We start from the raw sequence: 20,802 nt of genomic DNA on the forward strand, positions 1-20,802 counted from the left end.
GCTGATTCTAGTTAATCAGCTTTTTGTACAAGGAAGTTTCACAATATGGTAATAAGTTGAATGCTCAGTCAGTACCTTTTTAAAATATAAGTCCCAAGTACATTACATGTATATCGTTTAAAATATTCAACAGTTGGGACTGTCTGAATTGCATGGAGTACTCTAATATGGATGCTACTGCACTGTAGTGTGCTACTGTAATGTACTGTAATGGCGGACGTGCATTCAGTGTTGGGAATGCGTTGTAATGTTTGTTCTTCTGTATTATTGATGCAACAGGGATTTCAGTCATTAATTGGGCATGGAGTTTAGATTCATGGTGCCTGTGCTCTTGGAGCATAATTGATTAGCAGATAATGTAGCTGTTACAATGATGTTTTCTGGGTTAATTAAACTACAGGGACTTGTACTGAATGGCAGCACTCAAACAGAATTGGGGTACTTCTTGAAGTTGTGATGAATGGTCTCATACTCTGCTTTCTAAATTGCTTTCTCAATGCCTGAAATGAATACAAGGTGATCAGAGAGCTGATGTAGAAAGCATAGTTCACAGCTGAGAATCTAAACTCCTCATTATCCAACATACGAAGCACTGTTCATTGAACTCCTCATTAACTAATAGGGAACGACCAATCAGTTCACCTCTGGAGGCAAAGCTGTTGAGTCTTATCATTGGTAATGTAGTCCTTTTTATATACATTATAGTGGTATCCCACACATTTAACCCTTTGCAGTCCATTTATTAAGTGCGTGTCAGGCGCGTCGGGTCCAATTTATTTTCACATGCGCAGTTAATTTTAGACGCGCTGTTTTAAAAGTATTTTTTTTCCACAGTCAAACGGGTTTAAAAGGTCCTGCATATCAACAAAGCACTCACTAGGCATCTCCAGCCCTGCCCCACCCTTTCGCTATCGCTTTCACATATGCTAAGAAATAAATAATAATAATAATAATAATTGTCGTATATAATCATCTCCTGATCACTCGTTTTATCACCAAACTCCTCAATAATGAGATACGCCCTTTTTTTTTTTCGGCTTGTCTTGGCTCCTGTCAATCCCACTCGGCCATTGAATGGTTTTCTCGGCTTTTTCCTGAGAAAAAACGACTAGAAACCCGTTTTTTGCGTTTTTTTGACAGGGTCCGACATTGGACCGGATAGGAATAATTGCAGTGTCGGACCAGGTGGTCCGACCGCAAAGGGTTAAGTAGCACATTCACTGTAGCAAAATATGAGGGCCTTCGCACATACTGTATGATTTAATTTCCAGGTGAACCAAACCAAGTCGTGGGGGAGGGGCAGAGAATCCCAAAGATGGTTTGTAATCGACTGAGGCCATCACTTCTAGTGGCCTCTGTTTAATTAATTTGGTGCAAATTATAATTGCAAGCCAGTTTTGCATGTTCCACTCATGCCTGCAAACTTCAGTTTTCATGAAACGTGGAAAAGAAAGGTGTGTGAAAGGGCCCTTAAAAACCCTTCGCTGTTGTAAGAAAAGTTTCAACAATTAATTCAAATGTTATGTCTTTTTCTTGTCTGTCTTTTAGAAACGTGCAAAAGGCCAAGTGCTATTTAACAAAGTATGTGAGAATCTCAATCTGTTGGAGAAGGACTATTTTGGTCTGACATACAGAAATAACACTGACCAAAAGGTAAGAAAAATTTTGGACTTTTTAAACATTTCAGGACTTCCCACTACAAACCTGTTATTTGACATGCCTCGGGAGCAGAGAAAGCTGGTTCTTTATGGTACCATTTCTCAAGAACAGTGTCTGGGGTGCATGTGCCTACACTATAAATTGACCACAACTGATAGACCAACTACTGTTCACTGTATTTTTGTAGATGGACCAGCTCAATAATGTTGGACGGCATTTCAAAAGAGGGTTAAACGATGCTACCAAAATGCAGCGTTTCAAAACGTGTAAACATCAGGCTTTCCATGTGTTCATATTGTGTTCAATCCTAATATGATATTTAAGGTATCCTTATAGAATTGATTTGTTTAATGTTTATTTAATACAGAAATATGTTTAAAATACTGTAGATATTAAAACTAAACAGTGACATGGTAGTATCATCTTGGTCCACAGATGGTTTAAAATAGATTGTTCTTTTGATATTTTTAAGCATCCACTTAACAGGCAGAAGTGGATGAACAGGAAATGACAAATTTACAAATACAAAGTGTTATGTCTTTTGCTCAGATGAATTATCAAAAAGCGACAACATAAGCCCCACATGCAGCCTGCGGCTTTCCTACAACCCTTAACCCGATCTCTAGTTATGCAGACTGGGTTGCCCTGCATTAATTCCGAATATCAATTAACAAGAATAGCTGTGTTTTAGTTTGCATAAACTTTTAAAATATGTATTTTAGTGCGAAAGTGTTTATAGGCTACCTAAAGCTGCAAATTGTTACACATTTATTTTATTGTCCTTGATTTGCGATGTTTCAGGAAAAAAAGCTACAAAGTTACAGAAAGTATTAATTCATTGGAGATGATACATTTTGGAACGGGCATTAATTAAGGCCACTAAAGTTAGTTAGTTATCGACACCCGTACATGACGGGGTTCATTTGTAAACAAAAAGGTACTGATTCTTATAATTAAGGAAGAAGGACAGCATTTGTTCTACTATATTCCACATTCATTGCAAACTGTATAATTCTTACCTGTCAGACAAAAAGGTACAGGATCTAGAATCTGCTGCAATCTGGCACAAATAAACCCATGCGTATATGTATATACGTTTAGCATGCTGCATACTATTTTTTACTGTTTTAAAAAAATAATAAAAATAAATTACATTTCTGATATTTAAACGATGCATAACTTTCATCTATCTTTTCGCCTTTACTCAAATGTACAATATAAGATACACAGTCATAATGTGAAACCAGGTTGTTGTTATTATAATAATAATAATAATAATAATAATAATAATAATAATAATAATAATAATAATAATAATAATTATTATTATTTTAAACAAGGGTTAAATATAAAACTGGTTTAAAGTCTGTGCAACATGATTAAAATATAAACATTGATTTAATTTGAGTTAGTAGTTAATCTACATTGGTGCAATTGATCCTAAAGGTAATATTTACCAGAATATCAACTATTTGTATTTAAAAATGACCCAATCATTAGGAGAATATCTGTCTTTTACACTGTCATTACAAAAAGTATCCTTGTATTGCACATCCAGACTAGAGAGAGAGATGTAGTCAAAAGTTTACATACCCCAATTTCTAGAAATTTCTCAAACAAATTATAGGGGAAATCTTTTTTAGCAAGTTTTGCTTTTGTGGATGAGGAAAAAAGTTAGATGTCTACAATTACTTATTTCAGCAATTTATTTGCAAAACTCCAAAAATGCCAATTCAAAAGTATTCATACCCTGACAAGGAAAATTAAATTAATAGCTAGTTGAGGCACCTTTAGCAATAATAACCTCTTTTAAACGATTATGATATTTTGACAGTGCACTTTTGGCACAATTCTTAAGTGATTTTTGACCATTCTTCAATGCGAAATTGTTCCAGTTCATTTAAATTCCGAGGACTTCTCTTTTGCACAGCCTTCTTCAACATACCAAAGATTCTCAATGGGATTTAGATCGGGACTTTGACTAGGCCATTCCAGAACCTTGATTTTTATTCTTCTTTAACCATTCTGAAGTAGATTTTGATGTGCGCTTTGGATTGTTGTTGTGTTGGAACTTCCAGTTGCGATTTAAACCAAGTTTTGTAGCGGACGGTGTCAGATGATTGGCCAGTATCTTTTGGTGTGCTATGGAATCCATTTTTACCATGTATTGGAACTAAATTAACTGTTCCATTAGAGAAAAAAACAGCCTCATAGAATGATATTACCACCTCAATGCTTGACAGTAGGTGTGGTGTTCTTTTCTTTTTACCCCTCACCGGACTTTCTCCAAACGTAATGACTATCCAATGCAGCCAATTCACTTTGAATGTCTTTGGCAGTCAATCTTGGAATGTTATTAACCTTCCTCACAATTCTTGGAGAAAGAACCTTCTTTCTTCCAGGCCAAGGGAGCGTTGTGACAGTACCAGGAGTCTTGTACTTCTTGATTAATAGAAACAATAGTTGAAATTGGGATACTCAAATGCTTGGAAATCTTCATGTATCCTTCTCCATCTTTATGACAATAAATAATTTTCTGCCTAAGGTCTACAGATAGCTCTTTACTTTTTCCCATATTGACTTATTGGTAATGACAGCAATCATCCAATGCCTAACCCTTTTATACTCTAAGAATGTTCACCTGCAATCCAGCATTTTCTAGAATTGGGTTCTGCATTATCATATTGAAATTTCTAGCACCTTATGAATTAGCATTTTTGGAGTTTTGCAAAAAAATTGCAGAAATAAATAATTGTAGACTTCTTGTAACTGTTTTTCCTCATCCACAAAAGCAAAACATTTGCTACAAAAGATTTTTCCTAAAATTATTTATTTGAAGATGACAAAAATGCATACATGGATAATATTTGCATGGTATCACATACTGTATCAATCCCTTTGCTTCAAAAAATGCAGCCCATTCTCTGTGTATACTGTTAGACTCAGCTTGCCATCTAAAATAGTATTTCTTTTTAAACGGTACGTAATTCCATATTGGGGTATGAATCTTTTAAATGACAGTTGTCTGTCAAGGAATCAAGGAATATTATATTGTTAATAATAATAATAATAATAATAATAATAATAATAATAATAATAATAATAATAATAAAATCAGTATGACAAAATCATAAAAAGACATTTGTTATGACAATGTCACATGCCAAATATTGCATGTCAGATTGTTTGTCTTCTTTTAAATACATTTTTTCAGATTTCTAACTATTTGAACTATGTCACACAACAAAGGCATTTGACATTTTCACTGTGCAGCTTGTTTCTTGGCAATGCACAACATAAGGAATGAAACAAAAACGCATCTCTGAATGCTGAAATTGGGTTTCAAATAGAATTGCTGTTTCTGTTAACAAAGGTCACTAATGGCATGATTTTTCCAACAGTGATGGGAAAACAAAATCGAAGGAAAGGAGAATGCTTATTTATTAATTTACTTATTTTTTCGTTCATCTTGTGGTTTCTTGGCTTAGTAATAATCCACACAGTGTCTGTTGTTCCACCCATTAAGGTTAAGGTTTGACATCCCAGACATTGTTGGATGTAGAAGGCATTCCTTTTTTTTTTTTTTTTTTTCCTCTGGCGAATATGAAGAGCTGATTGTGCTCTTCTATTTTGGCATGAGCTCACGCTGATGCAGCTTTTAATGCCTTGGCTGTTGCCTCCTTAAATTAAAATGCCACACATATCTGACTTTCCTAAATGCTATTTTCTCCTCATACTTGTTCAGCGATCACAGGCCTACATTTAAGAGACAGATGTTGTGCTCAGCTGCAGGGCATGGAAGCTGCAGGCAAGGCACCCTTGTGATTACATAAGAAGTACGAACCTAAACAGAGTAACAGTGGTACCATTAGGTGTATCTCCGTAGGCTTGGCTGCCACATTCACTCTGAACTGCAAATCATGCATTCTGCAAAGCAGGCATGTATTGTATTTACTTAACTAGACATGCTGGGGTATGGATGGTATGTGAAGCAATGGAATATTTATTACCACATCCAAGTGCACATGTATGGGTGAAAAATATATTTATAAATGTGTATAAATATAACAATTACATGTTTTTTTCTGTTCCTTTTTCTTTTGATGATGTTTGCAACAAGTCTTAGTGGTTCTTCTAGCAATTGGCAGATTGCTAGATGGCACTGACTCATGCTTCTATAATGACACACATACTGGCCGATCTAGGCTATGTTTCATGTATTAATTCAAAACAACTAGAACTGAGAAGCCGCTCCTGAACTCAGGGAAAGCACCTAAACACAGATGCACAGATGTATATAAAAATGAAAATAGAGTTTTTGAGTAACTGCAACCACTCAGGCCATTCAAGAGGAACAGTGGGGACATTTAAAGCTACTGCACTTGCTCTTTAAAACAGGAATATTGTTTTTAATTTGAAGAAAAATGATGCCGTGTAGGTCCATTGAAATGACCCCCACCCCTTTTTAAATTATTATATACAGTACAGTATTTTTAGCTGGGAGAGAAACGATAAGAATGCCACATTTCAAGGTGACGGTTAAACCTAATTCTAAAGTTAAATTGGCAACTGAAAGGGATGTTTAGCCACCATCTATACAGCTCTGAGCAAGCATGAGCAAGGTAATGAGTCCAGTATATAAATTAACACCTTTTGCTCATTTTTATACTATCCACATTGCTGAAGTCCCACCTTTCTTGGACAGTCAAACATCCATGAGCTCAGAAACAGTGATAAATGATGATTTTGGGATAATAAACAAATTCAAACTGAAATATTATGTCAATTCAGAGGGTATGAAGTATTCCTTTTAAATGTATTATTTAAGACATTTACCAGATCTTAGTTTTGTAAGGATGCTAAAAGTTTAAATCTATTTATATTTTCTCTCATTTAGAACTGGCTTGACCCAGCAAAGGAAATCAAGCGCCAGATTCGAAGTAAGTGTCTGCAATATTACTTTACCATCATTCTTTGTAGCTTGTGCATGTTTTATTATTATTTGTTTATTTAGCTGACGCCTTTATCCAAGGCGACTTACAGAGACTAGGGTGTGTGAACTATACATCAGCTGCAGAGTCACTTACAATTACGTCTCATCCGAAAGACGGAGCACAAGGAGGTTAAGTGACTTGCTCAGGGTCACACAATGAGCCAGTGACTGAGGTGGGATTTGAACCGGGGACCTCCTGGTTACAAGCCCTTTTCTTTAACCACTGAACCACACAGCCTCCATCTTTTATCTTTTAAACATTTTGAAATACACAAGAGGCAAATATATCCTTTGGACTTATTTAGCACTAACTTAATAACAAATCATTTTCTACCATTTGTTTCATAAATAATAAAGTACAAAGATTAATTTTGCATTGCATATAATGCACACCTATTGTATATCATGTATTACTGAGCAGCCTGGGGTCACACCCAGCTCTTCTATAATACACTACTCTATACCTAGCTAAAACAGCATCGTATACTATAGCAGAGGTGGCCAAACCGTGGCTCCCGGGCAGTTCAAGTGTGGCTGCTGGTGAAATGCTGAGTGACGCACGCTTTGTGGCTCGAATGAACTGAAGAAAGAACAATAAACAAAAATGAAGACAGAAAAACTAAAAATAAACACAGCACGTTTATTATATTTGTTGGCTGTATTCAGTCGTGTTAATTATTAAGTGCTCATTCGTTTCATGGAGACAGTGGCATTGAGCAAACCCTCCATGAGTAATAAACTCAAGTATGAGGCAGCCAGCAGATGCTCCTTTCGGCGTTCAGTAAAGAAGCTGATTTAACTATTCAAGCAAGTTTTGTATGGTATGGAATATCGCTCATGCCAAACATCCTTATTCAGATGAATTAATCTTTTTATAAAATTGGAGTGTTTAATATTATATTTACAAATCTTTTGTCTCGTCATGAGAAGATACTGTAATCCCTTTCAAAGTAAATACAGTGCGTTTGTCATCCAGAAAGCTCTCAAAAGTATTTAATACACGCAGCAGTCATTTAAAAAAAAAAAAAAAAAAAGCATTCAGATTTTCAAGGGAAAAGCTTGTCAAAAAGAATCCTTACAAAAAATGTGTGTTAAAAAAAAAAAAAAAAAAGTGGTGTTTTTGGTGAAATCAGATCAGTCATTGTATTTTGCTTCATAATAATGGAATATGTTTTATTTAAAGAAAGTGTGTAATACATGTAGTATACACATAAATAATGGAAAAACACCATAGTGTTAAATTTGTAGTTTAATACACTGTAGATCTACAGTACACTCTAAATTACACAGAAACTGTAGGCAGTGTTGTATCCCTTGTTCTTGTGTATTTTGCTGCCATCAAGAAATAACAACTACTGCAAAGAGTAAGTGCAAGATTCCATATCAAATACATTAATTTATATACTTACTGGAAAATTCTCTTGTTTGCAGTATTTGCACATTTTATGTGATGTATTTAGAGGCTGATTTGAGAGAAAGCTTTTGGAAGAGATCTCGAAAATAAGGATTCTGAAAATGACCACCTAAAATATTCAGCTAACATTTCAAAAACTTTGTGATGCAGTTCAGTCTAACAGTAAACATTTACTTCAGTTAGCCCTTGTAAATGATTGATTATTGATAACTGACATCCTTTTAACTGCCTTATACTGGGTGGTCAGAAACAGTAAATTTAGCATGGCAATGTGCCATAATGTTTAATGATATTGACATTTTGAAGTCCGTTCTTGATTAAAGTTACTTGAAAACCAAAACCGTATAGATGTTCAATTTCACTGCTTTAAACCCAGGATTACAGGGATTTCTGATATGCCATCAATTGCATTCACAGGACCAGCTGCATTACATTACTCATTCTGAAAGTGCAGTTTTGCAGGAGCCTTGGAAAATGTGTTGCATCACCAGCCGAGTCCAAGTCAGATGCAGCGTATGGGGGCAGTAGAGGCCAGCATGGAATCATGCCCTGGATTAAAAATAATAATAACAATGCTTTGGGTGTTTCTGATTTACTAGGAACAAACTGAAATATGTGCCGGATAGGGAATGTTCAATAGGCATTCTAAAGCAATAAAAAGAAACAAAAAAAAAACCACACACAACATTATCCACAATTATTCTGCTGAGTTCAGGAGGTCATTTTCTGCTTGGAACAGGGATGCACTGGTGTCTTGGAACTGCACTTGGGGATATTGTGTTCTGGTTGACTCATGGTTTTGAGGAGTTGTCCATGATTTACCCGCTTCCTTTGAGGATTATCTCATCTGTTTGTAATGTAATTCCAATGCTGTTACCATTTTTTGTTTTAATACAGTATTCATATACCCATACAGTTTAACGCACATGAACATACATTTACATTAAGTACATAAGCACTGCAAGTACAATACAATACATGTGCTGTCCAGGGATAGAAATAAGACCATCATTGCATTTCAATTTGATCCATTTGCAATGCAATGATAGTCTTATTTCTATCTATTTGAGCATGTATTAAAACCTGGAATGGGTGAAACTGCTATGCAGTAGGAGTCTAATTTCTGTCCCTGGTGCTGTCACTGCAGAGTTGTAGACTGGGAATATGATTGTCCAGCTGATATATGTTTTAGTTACATTTTTTCATTGGAATTGTATTCAAATTTTGATTTTGTATGGTGGTATAATATTTGCATGCAATTACAATACTACACAATTAACACATGCCTTATGGTTCAAAGAGATGAAATACTATCGTGAATCCTTGACTGCTTATTGTAGCATAGCCTAGTCACACTAGTGAAGACAAATAGCAAATAAAAAGTGCAAATAAAGAACTGTCACCATAATATTTAACACCTGGTACTATCACCATGTTCTCTGTTTGCCTTGGTGCTTCTGAAATGGGAAAGCACATGATTGGTTCTTTCATCAGCTTTTCAGCCAGCTGCATATTCACCTAAACTAACCCTTTCTATTACAGATAAACTTTTTTTTTTTTTAAAGACATTTAGAAAAGTTAATGTATGATACATTTAATGTCAGATTTCCTCATTTCAGGACTTTGATAATATTGTAAATAATTGGCTAATGCTTAATCAACATGAAGTGACTCTTAGAGAGCTTGTCTAGTCCTGATGCGTCTCCCTGGTTCTTGTGCTGGAGACAGGTCAGCAGTAGACGACGTTCATTATTCTGTTGGTGTGCACAGAGGCCTTCCAGGTGTTTCTTTCTTCTTCTAAACTAATGTTCTCTGTGTGTCGTAACAAAGTTCCAGTTTATAGCAATGTTGGCAGAGGGTCACAGGGCCACTATCCAAAGCCTGGCCTGGCTTTTCCTGAAATCTTGCCAGATGTCTGCATTGCTGTCGATTTTGAAATATTGTACAATTGCCTAATTGTCTTTTCATTGATTTTAAAATGCAACAGTTCAGTATGACTCAATCCATTTCTTCTTTGACACATAGTCAACCAGCTGTTGAGTGAACCTGCATGTTGTAATTTATTCTGACATCACCAGTTGCAAGTTAAAAGTTCAACAGCCTGCAAAGAAGGTCTCTCACCGTCCGCTGTTTGTTGTTTTGTATTGGAATGCAGCTGTTACATTAAGGGGAGTCTTTTTGTATTGTTTGACCAGCTGATGGGGGAGAGCAACTGGTTAGACTCTGTACTGTGGGTATTTTTTTGTTACGAGTTGTGTGGCTGATGTGCATAAACCCATGGCAATATATATCCTGTTACCCATCAAACTTGCATGCTAAAGTTGATCACTTTCTCAATGTGTGTAATTTAACCAGTTATTCAAACAATCTCTTTCTAGGTTCTCCTTGGCAGTTTGCCTTCAGTGTAAAATTCTATCCGCCGGATCCCTCGCAGTTAACTGAAGACATAACTAGGTATGTTTTTATTCAAGTGAACAAACACACCCTAAATAAATAAATAAAAACACCTACAATATGCATTTTATTAACAGAACTTGCATATATACTAGATGCCCATGATCAATTGTAAAACTTATATATTATTAATGTATCAGAAATGTTACACAACATTGTTAGATAAAGCATGAGAATTGCTTATCTTATTGAGGTTTAGTAATTTGAAGGCTATATCTTTTAAAGTAGATTGATGGTTAAAGTACATTTCATTTCATCTTGATTTCCCTTCCAGATATTACCTGTGCCTTCAGCTTCGTCAGGATATTGCTTCGGGCCGCCTCCCCTGCTCGTTCGTGACTCACGCTCTGCTCGGTTCCTATTCCCTGCAAGCTGAGCTGGGAGACTACGATCCTGAAGAGCACAGAGTGGACTACATTAGCGATTTCCAGTTTGCACCAACGCAGACCAAGGAGCTGGAAGAGAAAGTGATAGAACTGCACAAAACACACAGGTTAGGTTGGCTCCTGTTAAAGCTGTGTTTTAGTAGATGCTCGTCTATCCAACCTGATTTTTAAAATGCCTGTAATTGCTTTTAGTCAAACAAATGCACATTTCTGTGCACTTACAATTGGATGAAAAAAAATGTCATCACTTTAAGTGTATTTGATTGGTGTTTTATATTTTTATTTTGTATTATTCTAATACCAAAACTATGTTCTTGTTTCATGTAGGGGATTAACTCCAGCTCAGGCTGATGCTCAGTTTTTAGAAAATGCTAAGAAACTTTCCATGTATGGAGTGGATCTGCATCATGCCAAGGTAGATTTTTTTTAACAGACCGTGAGACAAAAATACCATAAAAATGTACTTTATTGGAACAGCAAATATTTCAAGTGTTGTACAGTAAATGACAGTACCAGTATTTAAGGAATGTACTTTTACTCAGCATACACATACTGGATGTTTTGTTGTCACCATGCAGTTTTCAATAATTAAATTAGGTACTGTGGGTATTGTGTGGAGGGCATTTGATTCTGTACCAGTAGAATAGGTTTGGGTGTCAATCTTGTGATATATTATGAAAAAGAAAACAAATAGGAATATAAAGACTATTCTACATAGCCCTTAGGACTTGAAGAAGTGAATCATTTAAAGTCTCTTCTGATTTTTGAGTTGTGATCAATAAGCCTGTAAAGAATACGTCAGCTTTAAAAGAACTAGTCAATCCATGACTTCAAATGATCTGGACTGGTCCAAACGGTTGTGACGGCAGTAGCTAAACAGTTTTTCTACTTGACTTAAGTTTTACCTTTAAATATTTTGACATAGCAATGCAAATATCTCAGACCAGGAACAATAGGTACTATTGGCTGGAATTTATTTTTTAAGATTCAGAATTAAAACAAAAAAAATGTAAAGCAGCAGTTGATAATGTTATTGATAAAGATTATCAAACATGACTTCCCTTTTATTATTTGTTGTTATTAAGTGAATGACACATTTGACTTCAATAAGTAACATGGGTACAAGACATCAGCTGTTTTAAACAGCTGGAGATTTACAAAGAACAGTGTAAAGATATTATAGTTGTGAGAATTATTTATTTTGTATGAGATGCTGCTGTTCATGAGTTAGTTATTTGTATCTCATATAAGTCATCTGTTTTAGGTGAAGTTTGGTAGAATAATAATTTCACTAATTTTATGTTTTAACATTTGAAATGAGGTGAAGTGAACACCTTTTTTTCTTCATATTGTCACAAAGTAATTGAAAAATGTGTGGCTGTAACTTCCCTCCATGCACAAGAATAAAAGATGCTGCAGTTATCATTTAGTGTAGAGTACAGACACGAAGCACAGACAGTCGTGTAGGTTACAGTCCCTTTTGTCAGTGGAAACAAAGAAGTGCAGTGAGAAGTTTAGTTTTAGCCTAGAAGTCACAAAGCCCAGAGTTGTCAGTAAATGCTGGGTGCTGCAAACTGTCAAACCACGTACAGTCACACTGTCAAGTCTGGAAGATAATCTCCCTTGAAGTAACTGTCTTGGTACCACCTTTCATTTCAAATGGGAAAATAAACCACAGACAAAACAGTGCTTTCTATTTACATTCAAAGTCTAAAAAACATTCCTAAAAAAAGGCCTTTTACTCACCAATGCTTTTTTTTATGTGCTTAGCATCTTAACAATTTTATTAGTAAGGAAGCATGTTTTATTTAGGCATTGATTTGATCAAACTGTACTCTGCAGAGAAGACACATTTGGATTTTTAGAGCATTTTACAGTACTTGGCAATCCACCTGGATTCTATCAACCAATTGTTTTTAGGGTCAATCCTGTGATGTCCATGATGGTGATGTTGGATGTAATCCAGTGCTGTAAAATGCAGATGTGGCTCATCCCAGCATTAAATAGGTGTATCCAATTAACACTAGCTTTTAAAGTTTGTTATATGAAATATATGCAACTTGGGTGAAATTATTTTAAAACTATTTGTTTCTTTCTACCTAAAGAAAAATCTAAATAAATCCACACCAGATTCTTTTAATTCTCTGTTCTGTGGGTTAGGATTCGGAAGGAGTGGATATCATGTTGGGTATATGTGCCAATGGACTGCTGATCTACAAAGACAAACTCAGAATAAATCGTTTTGCTTGGCCAAAGATTCTCAAGATTTCCTACAAACGCAGTAACTTCTACATCAAAGTCAGACCAGGGGAGGTAAGATCTGAACCTACAGTGTCTCTAGAAGGGTTGTGGAGGATTTAGCAATGGAACAGCTGCCACAAACAAATTCACAACAGGGGCATTTTCATTTCTCTGGGTGTGTGTGTGTGTAATCATGTGTGATCTTTATGATTTTCTATTGTTCTTTCTGATCAATATTAAAATATGAAACTTTTTGGATTAGCCAACAGTGACCAGTACTTACTATTGATTTTATGTAATCTATTACCCGATTTGCTGGCTTTTACATTTTGTTTGTCCAGGTAAATGATTAATTTTACACCACTTTTTAAAGACATGCAACATTGTGAGAAGATTTCACTGGCCTAGTATAATGAGAGCCTGTAGTGAATGTAAGCATGGTGTATTACATCTAAAAGTGGACCAGCCAATCTGCATATACTTTTAGTCACAGCTTTCCTTGCGTTACTGACATTTCCATCTCCTCAATATGCGCTGTTACTCAGCATGATAATGCAATACTTATTGCAGTATCTGAAATATTGTCAGGGCCAGTTTGATTGTACATACGGAAAATCTGAGATTTTTTGTTTTTTGTTTCCAGACGCATTAAAACCAAATTGCTTAGCATGGCAGTATTTATTTTTGAGCATGTGGTCCTTAGCTTTTCCTATAACCCACTCTAAATAAGTAATAGATTCTATTGATTTTGTTCCAGACGGAGCAGTTTGAGAGCACCATTGGATTTAAGCTGCCAAACCACCGGGCTGCCAAGAGGTTGTGGAAGGTTTGTGTGGAGCACCACACTTTCTTTAGGTAACACATTTAGATTTGTTGCTTGCTGCATGTGGTTTGTTAATTCTAACTGAACTAATGTAATAATGTCATTTTTGGACTATAACATGTAACAATAGGAGATGCATTTCTGTATGCTATAGATAACCTAAATATATAGGTTAAATGCTGTAACAAGTTATGCAGTATAGTCAGGTAATCATATTTTATTTTTTTGATGTAGTAGAATACACCATGCAGGAAGTAGAATGTATAGGTAACCCAATGCTGGTCAGCCATGCATGTTATATGCAGGGTGCATGCTTTCTTTTTATAAAATACGGCAATGTGACTTGAAACAATATAAACTAAATAGACACTTCTAGTTGCAGACCATCCAGTTGTAAGATTCTGGTCTACCAGCCACCACATCTATCACAACTTCTCATTTTTTCGTTATAGGTGACTGAAGTAAACTGAAGTACGCTAGAAATCTTTTGTATCTTGGGGAGATAAAAAAAAAAAGTCAGATTTGTCAAATATCAAATTCATGAATGCTGTATATTGCTTAACAAGCTCAATGTTGCACCCTGGAGTAGTATAAGCAAGCCAGTTCAGAATAAGCAGTTCTGAAGTGTTTTGAAAAATAGAAATCAAACTTCATAAAGTATTTTGCATTTCATAAAGAATGTTCTGGTTGATTTTTATTTTGAGCCCACGTCAACAAGAGCATTGAAAACCAGAAACACTAGCTTGATATCGCTGCACTGCTACCAAGCTTCACTCAGTCCCCAACAGCAGCAGATCTGAGGTTGGTAGAACCACAAGAAATACACTGGGATCTGGCAGCCTTTGAACAAGAGCATTGGCTAGTCTCCAGAGGTTAATTTGAGACCATTCGTTTTATAATGAAACACCACTCTGTGTACAATATTGTAATAAAATAAATCTTATTGAGCAAGTACCACCTGGTCTACAGCATGTTGTTTGACAGCCTGTAGGAAAGTACTGACCCTACCAAATTAGAAACAGATTTGTGACCCTAATATTCTGCTGCATGACCTCTCTATGTTTTTCTTGGCATTAAAGATGGGGAACTATAACAAACAAAAATTATTATTCTACGTACTTTGAATCACAGTACAATCTTACCTTTACCGTAGCCCTTAGTTATGGGTCATTGAAAAATACATTTTGTCTGAAATATGATACATTTCTATTGGTGTGTAGTTATGGACCATATGACCTTATCAGTTTCAATTAGGAATATAAATGCAAATAACACAAGCCAATAGATTTATTTTATTTCATTTTCCTCTAATTCATGTCTGGAACAATAACTTTCTTTCTGCCTAAATTCATTCACGTTTGTTTACAATATTATGCTGAAACCTGAATATGTTTCAAGGATAAACAGGAATACAGTTGCTTTTTAATAATAGTTGAGCAGAGCATGCCTTGATCTGTCCACATCAAAAACATAAGTTTAATTTAACTCCGTAGAGTCTTTAAAGCGCAAAGCAAGCTGCCATAGAAACACATACTGGGACATAATTGTTTTCATGTTTCATCTAGTATTGATGTTGCATTTAACAATGATACAGAACATGCGTATAATAAGTAAAAGTATGGTCATGAAAAATGTATCTGTAGGTTTGTTTCAGTTGTCTAAGTATACTGAGCATTGTGCCCTTTTCATTGACAATGACCATGTGAATAACTTCATCTAAAGTTACAGTTGCCCTTGAACAAGCCAATTAAAATCATAGAGCAACATATGTATAAGATTCGGATGGGTGGGATTTATGGTCTACTCTTAATCCCCTCGTCCTCAAGATTCTAGTTGACTACCCAGGCTCACTGCCGTTGTACGACATTAAATGCTTATGCTTGATATAATCCACACAAAAGTTAGGGTTGCAAGGTGAGTGTATGCCTCCAGTGTCTTTTTTTCTTTGGTTGTAATTTGACCAGCTGGTGAAAATTCTAGTTGAAATGCTGTGTGTTGTGAGCATTACTTTTAAGGTCTATGTGGGTGTGGGAGGTTCAGTAGGCATCATGAGGGGATGCTGGGCTCTAAGACAAATCCACCTTTGGAGAAGTTCTGTCTCAAAAGAAGTGCAAAGATATGAGCAATTCCATCTCCACTGCACCACCTCAACATGAGAACAAAGACTTTTAGTAGCGGTCTTCAAGTTAAATATATTTCCATTTAGTGTTTTTCATTATTTTCCTACAGCAAAAGAGGCACCCAGCCATATTGTTAAAAAGTTTAAAGGGTTATTAATCGGGGCTAATTTATTGTTTGCCAGTGTAAATATTTTTAAACTTAATAGATTTTGAAATGTTATATTAAAAAAAATTATAATAACATTTTTTAAAAAAATTTAAAAAATGAACGTGAAGGTGTTTTAATACATGAATGTTTTTTTTCTTGTGTGCATTAAAAGGTTGGTGTCACCCGACCAGCCCCCGAAAGCCAAGTTTCTGACTCTGGGCTCCAAGTTCCGCTACAGTGGTCGAACACAAGCTCAGACAAGACAGGCCAGCACTCTCATTGACAGACCAGCTCCATATTTTAAACGCACTTCCAGTAATCGAGTGTCCAGGAGTCTTGATGGAGGTAAGCAGGCGTGAAGGTGGTCAGGTTATTCATACACCCGTAGGGTGTTCAAATGACTTGCCTTGCAGAGAGAAAGGGAAGAATATACAGTAACAGCACTTATGGGAGTAGTTTACCTTCCAAACTGGAAAAGGGGAAAACTCAAAAATTGTCTTTATTCGGACAGAAGTTGTAGTTTTATATCCGGGGATAAGGCTCCGTGTTTCAAAAGTTATGAATAGCTCAAACAATAATCCAAACTTTTAAATGCAATACTTGTACACAAGACCATTCTGAGACCTTCTGAGGATGGCTGTCCACAAAGCTGCTGTGTTTTTTTTTTACTTCATAAACGCCTGAAAAATGCTAATAACCTGAATGAAACAACATTCTCCATGGAAAGACAAAGGAAATCATCCCCAACATATGTTTCCTCTCCTTCAGAGAGATTCACAGTAAGACGTGGATAACGCTGAGCTGGAGGAATTGAATTTGTGTGTGCTCTTACTGTACTGTATAACCCCAGTCGTCAACAGAAGCTACATTTGTTTGATTGTACAGAAAACATTTTGGAAACATTGAAGTGTAGTGTGTTTTTTTTTATATGAAAAACTCATGTTATTGCCCTCATACAGTACTGGTGCCTTTAGTCTAAAGGTGTGTACTGTATTTGGAGGTATTATTAAATGAGTTATGTTTTGTTCTGTTGGGCAGCGAGTACAGGCCACAGATGTTAATTTAAAACTTAATGACATAAACCTAGATGGTAAATTAAACCCCATAGAGAATTAAAACATTTAGAAATCCTTGCAGTTTATTTTTACAAAAATGACCATTTGCAGTACACAGTGCCACCTTACCAGACACGAAGTCCGAAGCAGCCAGACCCAACATAGAGGACCTTCAGCTTCAAGGTAGTGGCGTTTATAGTGGAGGGTAATGTGCGACCATAACCTTGTGGATTAACCCTCAGATGTCATCCAAGGGCTCTTTGCTGACTCCACAAAGCTGAAAACAAACATGAAGTAAAAAATAAGGTTGTCATCTGAGGATTATTATTATTTATTTCTTAGCAGACGTCCTTATCACAAATTAACAGTGGTGTCTTTTTTTTTTTTTTGGTGAACAGTTAACCCCCTCCAAACTTACAAATTGGAGTGAAAGGATGATTGTATAATGGAACTGTCAAGAACACTGGCTGTTCAATTCATATACAATCTCCTGGCTATGCCGTCCATTGATTTGCAAATCGGACGCTAAATAATACATCAGCCAAGTGAAGGGTTTTAAATAATAGGTTTAGCTTCCTGTTTTGATTAGGAATGTAAACAGTAATGTTAAGGCTTACAGCGAGTTCGTGAAGCTGGTAAAAATGTTATCGCATAGACAGTTCAAGATGTAGCACATTCCTACCAGGGGATCATTTAAACCTTTTTTATTTATTATTAATTTTCTTTCCATTTTATATTTATTCATGTATTTTTTCCATTCCTACCCAGAATGACAACATTATACAGCTGTATTCTATTGTTAAAAGTTATTGCGGAACCAAATATGATGTCAATACTTCTTCTTGCAAATTAGAATCGAATTGCAGGAACAGGTCAATCAAACTTAAATTGTGTCTTGTGTCTTGCTCTTAATCATACTGTAATTCTTTTTGTATACAACTGTAAGTCGCCCTGGGTAAGGGCATCTGCTAAGAAATAAATAATAATAATAATAAAATGGAAGACCTCACCAAATGTTTTGTGAAGACATCCTTGATATTCCTGAGGCCAGAGGATGTGGAGCCCACGTGGTCTGGAGAGGGTGAAGAGGAAACGAGAGGAATAAACAGGAGTCTGATAGATGACACGTGTGAGTTTTTATGATATCCTAGACAGAGTCAGTTCTGTGTGAACTGTGTTTTATAACACACCTGGCTTTCATTTCCAGCAGTTGGAACAATTGGCAAACAACTTCTGGTCCAAGACTTTGAGTAAAATAACATGTCAACATCATGTGTCCATTAAAGGAACCTTACTATTCTCCTGGTTCTGAGTTACACTTTGGCGCTTAAATCAGGTGTCGTATTTCAGCTGATTTAATAGTATTGAACAGATTTAATAAACATGCTACACATTTATGTATATCATATTGCTTCTATATTATATTTTAAAAATACTTTCTTGGTTTTGCTTAAAAAAATAACATTTCACTTCATAGGTCAAATAAGTGATATTTTACAATGGTACTTTTTTGTCAACTAGTGAGACAACAACAGAAAATCTCTAAAGAAAGAGCATTTTAATTAAGGAGGTGGTTGGGCAGCAGTGTGGAGTAGTGGTTAGGGCTCTGGACTCTTGACCAGAGGGTCCTGGTTTCAATCCCAGATGGGGGACACTGCTGTTGTACCCTTGAGCAAGGTACTTTACCTAGATTGCTCCAGTAAAAACCCAACTGTATAAATGGGTAATTGTATGTAAAAAAATAATGTGTAAAAAATAATGTGATATCTTGTAACAATTGTAAGTCGCCCTGGATAAGGGCGTCTGCTAAGAAATAAATAATAATAATAATAATAATTATGCATTTTGTAGTTCTGTGTAAAATATCTAAAGCCTTGCTGTGTTAGAAACAGTTATCTTATGGAAAGGTTTCGGTACTGGTTCATGTAAAGCCAAACTTGGTTTGCTGTGATGTAATCCCTGCTTACTCACATTGCATCATCCAGGCAGAGAGATTTCAGAAGTTAACAGCAAACTGTATTGCAACAAACTTGATTAATGATACAATGCGTGCAATTTTTTTTTTTTTTGTGGAAGCCAAGCTGAGACCACCAGAAAACATTTTTACTTACTGTCTGGATTAAAAAAATACAGGACATAGGGGTAAACATTACCCTGTTCTGCAGTATCTACACAGATACATATATTGTTACTGTATAGACAGTAAAGCATGTTTTGTTATAATCTGGATTCTATTCTATAATCACAAATTGGCAGAATTTCCCAGTGTTATAGCTCCTCCTGGTGGCCAGCCAGTAGGTTGTTCCAGCTATAAATATTAAGTTGCAATGTGATGTACTAGCAAACTAATAGGTCAGGCATCATTGCCAAATTAATGTTTCTTAAACAGTAATAATGCCAGACTTCTGTTAGCTATTACATGGTACAGTAATACAAAATAAACGCATGTAAATTTGTGTTGTTTCAAATTATTGATGTATTTATTTTTGTTATCCGTTTTAAAATGATTCATACCTGTTGAATTGGATGGAAGCAGTATACCGGTAGTGCTCCGGGAAGTTTTCTTTTCCTCTGCCACACTGAACTGACCCTGATATTGCACTTGCAGTGTTGTGTAAAATTTGAAAGTGTTGTGCGCATCCTGATTTTTTTATTTATATATATATATATATACAGTACTGTGCAAAAGTTTTAGGCAGGTGTGAAAAAATGATGAAAAGTAAGAATGTTTTCAAAAATAGACATGTTAATAGATTATATTTATCAATTAACTAAATGCAAAGTGAGTGAACAGAAGAAAAATCTAAATCAAATCCATATTTGGTGTGACCACCCTTTGCCTTCAAAACAGCATCAATTCTTCTAGGTACACTTGCACAAAGTCAGGGATTTTGTAGGCATATAGTCAGGTGTATGGTTAAACAATTATACCAAACAGGTGCTAATGATCATCAATTCAATATGTAGGTTGAAACACAATCATTAACTGAAACAGAAACAGCTGTGTAAGAGGAATAAAACTGGGTGAGGAACAGCCAAACTCAGCTAACAAGGTGAGGTTGCTGAAGACAGTTTACTGTCAAAAGTCATACACCATGGCAAGACTGAGCACAGCAACAAGACACAAGGTAGTTATACTGCCAGTTATACTCCCAGGCAGAAATTTCAAGGCAGACAGGGGTTTCCAGATGTGCTGTCCAAGCTCTTTTGAAGAAGCACAAAGAAACGGGCAACGTTGAGGACCGTAGACGCAGTGGTCGGCCAAGGAAACTTACTGCAGCAGATGAAAGACACATCATGCTTACTTCCCTTCGCAATCGGAAGATGTCCAGCAGTGCCATCAGCTCAGAATTGGCAGAAAACAGTGGGACCCTGGTACACCCATCTACTGTCCGGAGAAGTCTGGTCAGAAGTGGCCTTCATGGAAGACTTGCGGCCAAAAAGCCATACCTCCGACGTGGAAACAAGGCCAAGCGACTCAACTATGCACGAAAACACAGGAACTGGGG

General features: G+C 36.0%; 1 protein-coding gene across 21 annotated transcripts in view; it reads left to right on the forward strand.

Annotated features, from left to right (window-relative positions):
• The window catches only part of LOC117411181 (protein 4.1-like), a 96,461-nt gene that overhangs the window by 53,613 nt on the left and 22,046 nt on the right, over positions 1-20,802 (forward strand). For all 21 annotated transcript variants that reach the window (XM_059025131.1, XM_059025127.1, XM_059025133.1 and 18 more), the window contains exons 4-11: positions 1,549-1,653; positions 6,557-6,599; positions 10,445-10,520; positions 10,795-11,013; positions 11,234-11,321; positions 13,067-13,219; positions 13,905-14,002; positions 16,411-16,583. In XM_059025131.1, coding sequence (XP_058881114.1) covers positions 1,549-1,653; positions 6,557-6,599; positions 10,445-10,520; positions 10,795-11,013; positions 11,234-11,321; positions 13,067-13,219; positions 13,905-14,002; positions 16,411-16,583 — 955 coding nt within the window. The remainder of the gene's footprint in view (positions 1-1,548; positions 1,654-6,556; positions 6,600-10,444; positions 10,521-10,794; positions 11,014-11,233; positions 11,322-13,066; positions 13,220-13,904; positions 14,003-16,410; positions 16,584-20,802) is intronic.

The sequence above is a fragment of the Acipenser ruthenus genome, chromosome 6 (genome assembly GCF_902713425.1).
Source record: "Acipenser ruthenus chromosome 6, fAciRut3.2 maternal haplotype, whole genome shotgun sequence".
In the NCBI taxonomy this organism is placed as follows: domain Eukaryota; kingdom Metazoa; phylum Chordata; class Actinopteri; order Acipenseriformes; family Acipenseridae; genus Acipenser; species Acipenser ruthenus.